General features: G+C 46.3%; 1 protein-coding gene and 1 long non-coding RNA gene across 5 annotated transcripts in view; one reads left to right on the forward strand and one right to left on the reverse strand.

Annotated features, from left to right (window-relative positions):
• Positions 1 to 13,682, reverse strand: part of prdm5 (PR domain containing 5) — a 581,469-nt gene that overhangs the window by 198,589 nt on the left and 369,198 nt on the right. For all 4 annotated transcript variants that reach the window (XM_072496197.1, XM_072496195.1, XM_072496194.1 and 1 more), the window contains one exon: positions 1,183 to 1,276. In XM_072496197.1, the coding sequence (XP_072352298.1) occupies positions 1,183 to 1,276 (94 nt within the window). The remainder of the gene's footprint in view (positions 1 to 1,182; positions 1,277 to 13,682) is intronic.
• The window catches only part of LOC140408675 (uncharacterized), a 176,979-nt gene that overhangs the window by 85,387 nt on the left and 77,910 nt on the right, over positions 1 to 13,682 (forward strand). The window lies entirely within an intron of this gene.

Below are 13,682 nucleotides of genomic sequence, written 5' to 3' on the forward strand. Positions count from 1 at the left end.
AGTGATAGACGGAGTGAATATTTGTGGAGGGATCCCAATCAAATGAGTTACTTTGTCTTATATAGTTTTGATCTTCTTCTGTGTTATTGGAGCTGCGTTCATCCAGACATGTGAAGAGTGGTCCATCACACTCCTGACTTGTGCCTTGTAGATTGTGGATAGGTTTTGGGGAGTCAGGAGGTGAGTTACAGCCTCTGAACTGCCCTTGCAGCCACAGTATTTACATGGCTAGTCCAGTTCAGTTTCTAGTCAATGGTAACTTCCAGGATATTGAGGGACATGACCGGGTAATGGGTCAATTTTTAACCAAAGACTTTCAGCGAATGTTTGGCTGATTTTATCATTTGCTCTTTACACGGTCGACTGTTGCTGGTCTGAGCCATTTGTGAGCAAAGTATGGCATGGGTGGCTGATCAAATTGCTTGCTAGCATCATCACTGGGAGCACATTGTCCCAGGTCTAAGTTACAGGAATAGCACTCATGCAAGATGTGGATGGACATGAATGTTGAACGTTTATATACAGTTGAAACACCATGTTGTATTGAGAAGTGAGTCTGGAGCTCAGGTGCATATTGCATATAGTGACCCATCTGCTTTTGTGTTGTGGGATTTTGCTGTGTGCTAATTTGCACAGGAGATGAGCTAGGAACCCTGTACTAGGAACAAATGTCACATTGAATAAGCACAACAAAAATAATAAATATATGTTTAATTATATAACTAATTTTTACACAGGAAAATGCTTCGATTGTACTTTAGAGGTCAGTGGAATTGTTATAACATAGGAAGGTGCGACCTCAGGGTGCAAAATGATTGAGAACCCCTGTCCTACAATATACACACAAAAGCTCAATGAATTGTAACTATTTCATTATTCGATCAAATGGACTGACAATTTACTCTTACCAGGACGTTGGAATGGAATTCATCACCCAGGTGAAATCAGCAGATTCAGATCAGTCTGATTTTCCTCATTATTAATAAGATGGTTTCCAATTGTCATTTCCCCATAATGGTACAACCAACATTGGAATTAGGGTCATTTGTAACTTACTGCAAGCTCACCGTCACATATTCCATTGTACACGCATGCCAAAGCAGCAGCTATTGTGCTCTCACCCCTCGGTATAAAAATAGCAGTTAATCTAGGTGAATCGGTCCAATAATGCTCAATATGTACCTGTGTGGCTTCGAATGTGTACGCGCAATGTCCCATTGCTGGCAAATTTCTGGCCACAATATGGACAGATCTTCTCCTTCTCTCCAGTATGTGTCTGAAAGACAAAAAGGGAAGCAGACTCAGTTCAAAAGGCATTTTACGAACATGCTGCAGCAAGAACTTGCTGATAGGGGACAAATCGGATGTTGCTTTTTCTGCATTTTTATATTTCATTTGCCTGCAGTATTTACATCATCCGCATAATCATCCTTTGAGTTTGTAGCACGAAAATGAAACAACTACTAAATATGAACTAATGTCGGGACTAGGAATTGATGTGGCCTCAGGTGCCAACCTTCAGTCAAAGTGTAATAGCACCCCAAAAGAATTAACTGGGTTAAATGAGTTGTGATGCCAGTTTACAGTGGTAATTTCTATTTTTCTCATAAATAGAATTCGTAGCTGTAATATTTTTAACCTGAATCTAATTTCCAAGCTTCTCAGCAAAATGTATCGTAAAAGTGCTTATTCCACAAACAGCAGTTTCTTCTCCTTAACCAACCATATTTACTCGAATTTTACTCAGCTACAGTTAACAGATGAGACAAATTGATTGCATATACAATAATGCAGTTAAATTGATACCTTATTGACAGGATACACCTATGTCAGTAAATTATTAAAATAAACATTCGGAATTTAATAGTAAACTTTTCATAAAACTGTATTTTTCTTTACAGTGGTTTCCTATAGAGTTATTTCAGCCCTCTCTGCCCTAACCAAATATCACCACAAAAAACAGATTCTTGGGCTGAATTTTTGTGGGCTTCAGGACCCCGATGCCACAAGTCAATAGGTGTCCCCAGCCCGCACTTTCAGACAGTGAGATGGACTCAGCAATCTTCCAGATGGTATTATCCGAATTGGCCACCTTCACATTCACCATCCTATTAAGAACAACAGGCAGGCTCTCAATGCCACAGTCCCAATCTGAACACCTGCCACTCGAGAGAATTGGCAGCCTCAAAGGGATGAGTGGGTGCTGTTGAGCCAGATTGCTGACCACAAGGGCACCTCAACATAGAGGTGCCCTTGCTGGGCTGTGCAGCAGTAAAGAAATAAACAGAATCTATACTGGCAGGTCCAGCGGAAAGTGGGGGGGGGGGGGGGGGGATGGGAACCCCACCACTGCACCCTGATTAGCCGCAATTGTCACCTTTCATGCTTGCAGCTCTTATCAATGGGGCCTGGGGTGCAATGACCCGCTAGCTTGTCACAAGTAGGTCAATTCCATTCAACTGGGAGCCTCTGCTGGCGGCAAAATGCCGGCGAAGCTGCAGGATCACTCATTGGGCCCTTAACCAGAATAATTGACTGCTAGTCTCCAATCTGCTGCATAGCCCTCCCTTGGGAAAGTTCTTCAGTGACAGGAATGAGACAGTGAGCCATGCCGATGCAGCTTCCTCACCTCTAAACCCACTATCATTTCAGTCAATACTTTGTCCTTTCACCTCTTGAGATTTCCAGCCTAATTTCACATCTAAGAATCGATCAAAACCTTGGGGTATCTAGTGTAAAAGCAAGAGTTCTGCTTGGTGAAGTCATCCCTCTGGATTGGATTGGATTTGTTTATTGTCACGTGTACGGAGGTACAGTGAAAAGTATTTTTCTGCGAGCAGCTCAACAGATCATTAAGTACATGAGAAGAAAAGGAAATAAAAGAAAATACATAATAGGGCAACACAACATATACAATGTAACTACAGAAGCACTGGCATCGGATGAAGCATACAGGGTGTAGTGTTAATGAAATCAGTCCATAAGAGGGTCATTTAGGAGTCTGGTGACAGTGGGGAAGAAGCTGTTTTTGAGTCTGTTCGTGCGTGTTCTCAGACTTCTGTATCTCCTGCCCGATGGAAGAAGTTGGAAGAGTGAGTAAGCCGGGTGGGAGGGATCTTTGATTATACTGCCCACTTTCCCCAGGCAGCAGGAGGTGTAGATGGAGTCAATGGATGGGAGGCAGGTTCGTGTGATGGACTGGGCGGTGTTCACGACTCTCTGAAGTTTCTTGCGGTCCTGGGCCGAGCAGTTGCCATACCAGGCTGTGATGCAGCCTGATAGGATGCTTTCTATGGTGCATCTGTAAAAGTTGGTAAGAGTCAATGTGGAATTTCCTTAGTTTCCTGAGGAAGTATAGGCGCTGTTGTGCTTTCTTGGTGGTCGCGTCGACGTGTGTGGACCAGGACAGATTTTTGGAGATGTGCACCCCTAGGAATTTGAAACTGCTAACCATCTCCACCTCGGCCCAGTTGATGCCATTCTTGTCACGTCACAAGCCTTGTATTGGGAAAATGTTAATATCTATTCGTCCTGGATGGAAGTAACATTGGAACATCACCAGCATGAAGATCGAGAGTTTATAGCTCTCACTTCACTTTGCACTCCATCCGGGCCTCTTCTCTCCTCCTTATTTCCACAATGTATCGGAGTCCTCAAAGAAGTGTATTATGATGTGGAAGGTAGAACAGCACAAGTGTTCCACTGAGTATTTTAAAGACTGTTACTTCAAGACAAAATGTTAACTGAGGTGGTGGATTCATAGAGGGTTAATTTAAAAGTTACATTTACTTTGGCGTTTTCATTGTCATCTCCATGGAAATGGAAATAATATTCATTCCTAAGAGCAAATGCAACCTGACACATAATTCATGTTTATCAATCTCTGAAGCTACAGATGCTCAGAGAGTTCCAACATCATGTGAGGAATGCAAAACATATGAATCATATTTTTCAACACTGAATATTGTACAAACTTAAGTTTATGGAATTCCATTGGATACAAGAAGTGCTTTTTAAAATTAATTCATGGGATATGGGCATTGCTGGTTAGGCCAGCGTTTATTGGCCATCCCTAATTGCGCTTGAATAGGTGATAGAAAGCTGCCTTCATGAACCGCCACAATCAGTGTGGTGTAGGAACATCCATAGTGCTGTTAGGGAGAGATTTCCAGGATTTTGAATCCATGACATTGAAGGAGTGGTGATATCTTTCAAAGAGAGGATAGTGAGTGGCTTGGTGGGGATCTTCCAGGCATTGGTGGTGTTCTCATGCATCATCTGCTCTTATCCTTCTAGATGGTAGTGCTCGAGCATTTCAAAGGTGCTGTCGAAGGAGCTTTGGCGAGTTGGTGCAGTGCATTTTGTAAATGGTACGCACCGCTGCCACGGTGCATTGGTGGTGGAGGGACTGACTGGCACTCCACACAGAAACAATCAAGCCAGCCTCTTTGTCCTGGATGGTGTCAAGCTTCTGGAGTGTTGTTGCAGTTGCACTCATCCAGGCAAGTGGAGAATATTTGGTTATGCTCCTGACTTGTGCTTTGTGATGGTGGACAGGCTTTGGGGAGTCAGGTGGTGAATTACTCAATACAAGATTCCTAATATTTGTATTTTTACGTCTCGTCCAGTTGCATTTTTGGTCAAAGGTAACCACCAGGATATGGATAACAGGATAGGAAGCACTGAGGGTGACAAGAGCACAGAATGTACTCTGGCTTGGGGACTTCAATGTCTCTCACCACTACTTACCGAGCTGGTTGAATCCTAAAGGCATAGCTGCTAGGCTGGGACTGTGGTAGGTGGCAAGGGAACAATGTACTTGGTCTCACCCGCACTAACCTCCCTGCTACAGAAGCATCTGTCCATGACAGCATCAATATGAGTGACCACCACATTGTCCTTGTGGAGGCGAAGTCCCATCTTCACATTGAGGATACCTGCGATTGTGTTGTGTGACAGTATCACCATGCTAAATGGGATTGACTTGGAACAGATCTAGCAAATCAAGATTAGGCAACCATGAGGAACTATGGGCCATGAGCAAATACAACCTGCAACCTAATGACCCGGCATATCCCTCAATCTACCATCATCACCAAGCCAGGGGATCAACCCTGGTTCAAAGAAGCATGCATGGGCATGCCAGGAGCAGCATCAGGCTACCTAAAAATAAGGTGTCTACCTGGTGAAGCTACAACACAGGACTACCTGTGCGCCCAACAGCATATGCAGCAAGTGATGGGCAGAGCTAAGTGATCCCACAACCAATGGATCAGATCTAAGCTCTGCAGTCCTGCCACATCCATTTGTGAATGGCGGTGGACAATTAAACAACTCACTGGAGGAAGAGGCTCCACAAATATCCCCATCGCAATCATGGAGGAGTCCTGCACATCAGTGCAAAAGGTAAGGCTGAATCATTTGCAACAATGATGATAAATCTCGGCCTCCCCAAGTAGCCTCCACCATCACACAAGCCAGTCTTCAACCAATTTAATTCATTCCACGTGATACCAAGAAACATCTGATGGCACTGGATCCTGCAACGGCTATGGGCCCTGACAATATTTCGGCAAGGGTCCAGAAGGCTTGTGCTCCAAAATTTGTCATGTCCCTAGCCAAGCTGTTCCAGTACAGCTACAACACTGGCATCTACCCGGCAATGTGAAAAATTGGAAGAGTCTGTGAAAACCAACAGTCTAGAGAAGGGACAGATGCAGCAACGGCGAGGGCAGCAGGGAAAAGACAGAAGGTGGAGGATCAGCTATGTCCTGTACACAAAAAGCAGGACAAATCCAATCTGGCTAATTACCACCCATCAGTCTACTCAGAATCATCAGTAAAATGATGGAAGGGGTCACCAACTGGGGCTGTTTAGCACAGGGCTAAATCGCTGGCTTTGAAAGCAGACCAAGGCAGGCCAGCAGCACGGTTCAATTCCTGTAAAAGCCTCCCCGAACAGGCGCCGGAATGTGGCGACTAGGGGCTTTTCACAGTAACTTCATTGAAGCCTACTTGTGACAATAAGCGATTTTCATTTCATTTCATTCATTCAGTGCTATCAAGTGGCATTTGCTTAGCAATCACCTGCTCGCTTATGTTCAGCTTGAGCTCCACCAGGGTCACTCAGCTCCTGATTTCATTTCAGACTTGGTTCAACCATGGACAAAAGAGCTCAATTCAAGAGGTGAGGTGAGTGACCGCCCTTGACATCAAGGCAGCATTTGACCAAGTGTGGCATTAAGGAGCCCTGGAAAAACTGGAGTGAATAGGTATCAGAGAGACACTCTCTGTTGGTTGGAGTCATACCTGGCACAAAGCAAGATAGTTGTGGATGTTGGGAGATCATTCATTTCAGCTTCAGGACATCACTGCAGGAGTACCTCAGAATAGTGCCCTAGGCCCAACCACCTTCAGCTGCTTCTGCTTCCCTTCGATCATTAGAAGTACGGGTGTTTGTCGATAACTGCACAATATTCAGCATCATTCGTGATGAATCAGACATTGAAGCAGTCAGTGTCCAAATGCAGCAAGACTGTGACTATCCAGGCTTGGGTAGACAAGTGAATGTGGATTCAGGTTGTTAGGTCCAGTGTCTGCACCGAACTTGCACTGAAACTGTGGCCATCACATTTTACTTCTTTACTTCGCAATATACTGCCCCACTCCCCCTGCCCCCCCCCACTCCCCTCCCCCCCACTTCCCTCCCCTCTGCTCCCCCCCACCCCCACATCAGTCACTGGTATAACATTGTTTTTTGTGTAAGCAGCTTTCATGCATGTCATAGGGCGCCTCATTCACTGCACTCTCTAACTAGACACTTTGAAAAGAAGGGCAAATAAGGAGGTGTGATTATTTGATGGGCAGGAGAGCTGAAGCTCTGAAGCTTCTCATCTAGTTAGCTGCCAGCAATTCCATTCTCAGGTCATGTGTTTAAGATGCAGTTCCAGGTTGTCCAGTCATCCACACTTTCATAGAAATTTCATTTTTTTCATCGAATTTACAGTGCAGAAGGAGGCCATTCGGCCCATCGAGTCGGCAACGGCTCTTGGAAAGAGCGCCCTACCCAAGGTCAACACCTCCACCCTATCCCCATAACCCAGTAAACCCCACCCAACACTAAGGGCAATTTTGGACACTAAGGGCAATTTATCATGGCCAATCCACCTAACCTGCACATCTTTGGACTGTGGGAGGAAACCGGAGCACCCAGAGGAAACCCACGCAGACACGGGGAGGATGTGCAGACTCCGCACAGACAGAGACCCAAGTCGGAATCGAACCTGGGACCCTGGCGCTGTGAAGCAATTGTGCTATCCACAATGCTACCGTGCTGCCACTTTGTTATGGCTCTTTAGAATGTGAGTGCTTAGCACAAGTACCAGGAATGGGGATTTGACTCGCATGAATGTGCTTCAGTGTTTAGCTTTCCTGCTTCTCTGCATTGCCATTCGGAGGCATGAACATAGAACATAGAACATTACAGCGCAGGACAGGCCCTTCGGCCCTCGATGATATCTTTTTATTAAAATAGTAAAAAATATATACAAGACCAAATGGTACAAACACTAATTCTGGTTGGAGAAAAAGGGTACCCTCCCCTCAATACCAATGTACAGGGAGGGGAAGTGGATACTCTGATTATTAAAACAGTTCACAACACATTTCTACAAAGAAAAATGGTACAATTGTGCTGGAGAGACCAGATACCCTCTCTGTACCAACAGAAGGGAAAGGAAGGGAGGTGCCCAATAGGGCACTGCCTGAACTATCTACGGAGGCAGAAAAACAAAAGAACCTTCAATTATGATGTGTCAAATTCCGGGAGTCCCCCAGAGGGGGTGAGGAGCGACACAGTGTCAGGCACGAGTGAGCCCCGCACCCCACTGCAGAGAGCCTCATGTGCACCCACCGCTCCCAACACTGGGCGGCTGACAGCCTTCGGACAGTCGCCCTCCGGGCCTGAATCCTCCTCCACACCGAGTGAGGCGGGTGACACAGGCCCACCAACCCAGGGCCTGCCTTCATCCCGCCACCGGGATCATAGATAGGCGGGATCTCCTCAGGCTCCTCCTGGAGTCCCGGGCCAGTGGGAGACGGTGGTGCAGATGCCCGCTCCGCCCCTGTTGCCTGGTCACTGGAAGACACTGAAAAGAACTCCGGAAACAGGTCTGGGATGGTGGCAGAAGTGCCCGAAGACAGCAGTTGGGACAGAGGGTCTTCCGAACTATAACCCGCTGAGAACCTAAGAAGCAGGGGGCTATCACAGACCCCCTCCCCTGAGAAACTGAACAAGTCTGGGGTGCTAAATTGTACTGGGTGGAAGGGCCCCTCTAGGGTCCCGTCCGACCCCGAAGCACCTTGCTCGGGGGACAGCGGCAGCTTCCTCACTAGCTTCCTCACTATCCCCCCCTCTTTTCTTTCGGGGACTGGGTGCGACATCTATGGAAAATAACCTGGATTTACGCCGTTTGAGGGGAAGAGGGTCACACACCGGGGAGACCTCTATCTCTGGAGGCCCCTCCAGGCTGACTCCTTGTCCCTCAATGCTTCTCTCCAGAATTTGCGGCTGGGACAGAGCACCCTCTGGTTCGAGGTCGCGCACCTCACTACCTCCACCCAGAGGGGCTTGCGCAGAAGTGTCGCCGGGCCCGGCATCCAATGGCGGAATGTCGCCGGGCTGAGGGTGTTGCTGGGTGAGGCGTAACGGCTGCACCAGAGTCAGTAGCCAGGGGCACTGGGTCAGTCAGGGTAAGAGGGTCAGAAGGAGCCAAACCTGACCACTGGCGAATCACCCTGTTGGTCTTCCTCTCAGCCTTCCGGCCACGCGGGTGCCCCCTCACCTCCATGCCAGTGGTAGTAGAGGGGGTAGTGGCACTATCAGTGGCAGTGTTAGAGGTGGGGCAAGTTTTTCTAAACAGATGCCCTTCAAATGACCTCCTTGTGCAGAGCACCAATTCTCCAATCAGTCCTCACAATTAGTGTCACCTCTTTTTGATTTAGTGCCGAATCATCGCTTCAGGTTGTAACAGATGGTGCTGAGCTCTCAGTCCCAGACTAGACTGAACCCTCCCCCTTTGTGATTGCAATAAATCCTCCCAACAACCTGAAGGAGCTACTTTCCCAGGTTTCCAACAATTCTTCTCCCGCCAATCCTTGAACTCCTTTTGCTTGTGGTGGAAATACCTGTATTGCCCCCTGAATATTTGGAGGTGGATGTTCATATGCCTGTCTGGACCTCTCCCACCTCCCCCATCTTGAGGCCTCTTGCCGAGTTAAACAGATAGCTCACCCCTTTCCAGAACCCACCAATGCCCCAACACTACATTTTCCCCAACAGGCTGCAGATGATTCACGAAACCAAAGATGTGCAGGTAGATGGGGTTGCGGAGAGAGGGCGGGGAAGTGGGCCTAGGTCTGGTGCTCTTTTGAAGTGTCAGAGCATACTCGATGGGCCGAGTGGCCTCCTCCTGTGCTGTAGGAATTAAATGGTTTCTATGAAATGTGAGCTTACCACCTGTGGCACAGTATACTACCAGATATTCCACAGACCGCTGTTACGAACATTACCTGTGTACAACATTCTGGGCACTGATGACGCTGGACCAAAATACCCTCAAACTCCCTGGGCTGCGAAAAGGAGGGTCTTTGCGAGGTCAGCCATGTAAAACAAAGCGCTTTTTCACTGGGAGCTGCCCAATCTGGCCCAAACTCACTTACGTCCCTGTGTAAAAGACCCTTTCCCATTGTAGCCCCAGAGAGTTATGGAGGCTGGCCATTGAATATATTCAAGGTTGAATTAGACAGATGTCTGACCTACAAGGGAGTCAAGGATTATGGGTCGTTTAGTAGGAAGGTGGAATCCAGGGCGTATTCAATTCAGCCATGATTTGATCCGGCTGGTACGGTGGCACAGTGCTCAGCAGTGCTGCCTCATGGCGCCAGGTGCCCGGGTTCAATGCCGGTCTTGGGTCACTGTCTGTGCGGAGTTTGCACCTTCTGCCTGTGCCTAAGTGGGTTCCTCCAGGTGCTCCAATTTATCCCTCAATCCAAAGGTGTGCAGGTTAGGTGGATTAGCCATGCTAAATTGCCCCTTAGTGTACAGGGAGGTGCGGGTTAGGTTATGGGGAAAGGAGGGACTGGGCATGGGTAGAGCTGCAGACTCAATGGGCCAAATGCCCTCCTCCTGCACTGTAGGGATTCCATGATTTTATTGAATGGCAGCTCAGGCCTGAGTATCTAAATGGCCTACTCCATGCCCCATTTCTTATGACTAAAGTTCTATTTGCCTGTTCGGGTTGGTAAAGCAGATGTGAATAATTCCATGTCATTACTCAAAGAGGGCCAAAATCTTCTCGCAAGTGGCATGGCTAATACTGCCTTCAACAACAACATCAAAGTATGGTTAAATGATTGTTCATGTCACTGCTGTTTGCGAGAGGTTGCTGATGCAATCATGGTTGTCACTTATGCTAACATAACAAATACTGCACGGTAGCATAGTGATTAACACAGTTGCTTCACAGCTCCGGGGTCCCAGGTTCGATTCCCGGCTTGGGTCACTGTGCGGAGTCTGCATGGGTTTCCTTCAGGTGCTCCGGTTTCCTTTCACAGTCCAAAGGTGTGCAGTTAGGTGGATTGGCCATGCTAAATTGCCCTTAGTGTCCAAAAAGGTTAGATGGGGTTACTGGGATAGGATGGAGATGTGGGCTTATATAGGGTGATCTTTCCATGGGCCGCTGCAGACTCGATGGGCCGAATGGCCTCCTTCTGCACTGTAAATTGTATTATCTAAAATTGAATAAGTCAGGTGAAGCAATTTGATAACCATCAATAATAAGCGATTTGGTGGAATCTTACCAGAATTTGGTTAAGTATCAGGCTCAGACTGAAAAGTCCCGTGTAACTCTCCAGTTTAGCCTCTTTAAAGAAAAAAATAAGTGGGCATGGTTTAAGCCATTACTCTGTTCGGCGGGGACTGATAGAGCCAGCAACTGGCTCCACAGAGATCGGGGTGCCGTCTTTAAAGGGTGGCCAATCAGAATTAAAAGCAAACTCAGCTTCCGCTCTCCACCACCAGAATCATCAGGTGTTCTCTCTCCTCTTTCTCCCCCCACCCCCCCCGCCACTCCCCAACATCATCGCCAGAATTCCAACGTCCCCCTCCCGCCAGTGCCCATTGTCCAGGCATGTCCCTTTCCCCAGGGTGCTATACTTATTTCTCGTTTTGTGAAACCTGTTATGAAGCTCATCTCAGTGAGGTATGAATATTTAGTGAGGGCTAATTAATAATACTTAAAATAATTAAAATCCATTTAAATGAAGTTCCTGAACATCACCAACTGCAGGTGGGGAAAATCAAGAAACACGACCACTCCAGATAGAATCGCATTCCCCGATTTTCTCTGGATATTCCGCCCATGTCGCTGTTCTCTCTGACGGCAATCGCTGGCTGTAAATCACTCCCATTATATAAATGTAATTTTCTTTTTCCTTTAGTTAACAGTTTGCTATGACTGTTATAAAACAAAACCTATCTACACAGCTATTGACGATGAAGCTACCAGTGTAAATAACCACTTCTGTACCAAATGACAATTCTTGGGCCACATTAAGCTCATATATACAACCAAAAATATCTTATATTTGTAAAGCATAAATTTCCGTATTCTTTATAACATAGTAGGAAATAGCAATGATTAACTTCCTTAGGTTGTAGTTCTAGTGATAAGCTATTTAATTAGTAGAAAGGATATTTCCCCTGGCTGGGGGTGTCTAGAACCAGGGGACACCGTCTCAGAAAAAGTAGGCGTTTGACGATTGAAACAATGAGGAATCTTTTCACGGAGTCGTAAATCTTTGGAATTCTCTGCCGCTGATGACTGTGGAAGCTCAGTCATTGAGTGCATTCAAGACAGAGATGGATAGATTTCTAGTTATTCAAATATCAAGGGATATAGTGCAGGAAAATTGCATTGAAGTAGAAGGTCAGCCATGATCTAGTTGGATGGTGGAGCAGGCTCGAGGGAATGAATGACCTCCACACCTGCACCTATTTCCTGTGTTCTATGTTTGCACCTCAGCTCTGTGTTGTGAATTACAACTTGGGTCATCCCTTTGATTACTGACGTATGATGGATTTTCTCTTCTTGATCCAAGTTTAGACATCGCCAATCTTGATGCAAGGAAATATTTTCTGCAGCAAAGCTGTACTGCTAAATGCAAATTAAATGGCACAGACACAAAGTAAATAATGGCAGACAAATTGATTGATCTTGTGGTTTCATATTTTGTCAGTTAACCAGCCCTGGTCAGTCTGTGCATGCAACATTTCATTTATTTCCTGTGTGCAATCACAGACAGTGCCTCCAAATCTTTCCAAAGCCTTCTGTCGCTCACCCACAAACACCGGAGGTCAAAACAAAACTTTCTAAAAAATATAATAAAATTAGGACCTAGGGGTCAATTGCACTAGTCCACCCTATTTGCAGCAAGCCAGGCTTGCTGCCATGTAGATCAGAAATTTGAACAATGGCTGCCTATGATTTTCTTTTGATAACAGGCACAGAAATGTTCAATAATGCTCCCCCCGAATGTGAATCCCTGCCAGCACCACAGTCTCGTAACCTGGCTATTTCAAATTATAAATACATGTTTCTTTTCTTAAACAGAGCTACTGAATTCCAATGAGAACTGAGCAAGGTGGGCCAAACCAATACCCACCTTACTCCATGCCCTCACCTTGGTATTTTATGATCAATGATAGGACTACAAAATTGCTGTTTCAACTGTTAAGAAGAATGTATAACTTTCAGTATAATTTGTGTTTGTATCTGGGTGTTAAGAAAGGCAAAACCTGGTCTACGTTTTATTTAGAGGTAGGGCAGCATGGTGGTGCAGTGGTTAGCACTGCTGCCTCATGGCGCCGAGGACCCAGGTTCGAGCCTTGGGTTTCGCCCCCACAACCCAAGAGATGTGCAGGCTTGGTGGATAGGGCAATTTAGCATGGCCAGTCCACCTACCCTGCACATTTTTGGGATTGTGGGGGTGAGACCCACGCAGACATGGGGAAAATGTGCAAACTCCACACAGACAGTGACCCAGAGCTGGGATCGAACCTGGGACCTCGGCGCCGTGTGGGTGCAGGGCTAACCCACTGTGCCACCGTGCTGCCCTTATGTTCATTGTTAATGAGGGTTTATAACTCTCGAAGTGAACAGAGGAGTTACCAAGGGGTTAGTAGTTTATGAAGTAAAAAAAAATGGAGAAAAAACTGCTGTTGTCTAGCGACAGGGGCCAAAGAGACACCGAGAGACTGGGAAACACAGAAGGAAGTGTGTGCATACCAGAGAGTGGAGGCAGAAGACTAATCTATCTGATAAGAAATCCTGTAAGGCTGCAGGGGAGCTGATGTTAGGGAACTCATGCATTTGTTTTTAAGTTGAAGTAATAGAGTTTAGATAGTGGTTTTTGTGCGAGAGATACCAGCTGAAAAAAAGCTGGGGAATGTCGGCCAGAAGAAAACTATTTGAAATTGAGCTAACTCAAGCAAGAAACTTTGGTGTGGCAACTCTTCACGGAGGTTTTGTGTCTGTAAGGGTTGCTGTGATAAAAGGAATAGTGTGAGTTTGAATCATTTTCTGAAATCTGTATCGAAATCTTTCCAACCATTTTGTCTCGTG

Source organism: Scyliorhinus torazame, chromosome 3 (genome assembly GCF_047496885.1).
Source record: "Scyliorhinus torazame isolate Kashiwa2021f chromosome 3, sScyTor2.1, whole genome shotgun sequence".
Classification (NCBI taxonomy): Eukaryota; Metazoa; Chordata; class Chondrichthyes; order Carcharhiniformes; family Scyliorhinidae; genus Scyliorhinus; species Scyliorhinus torazame.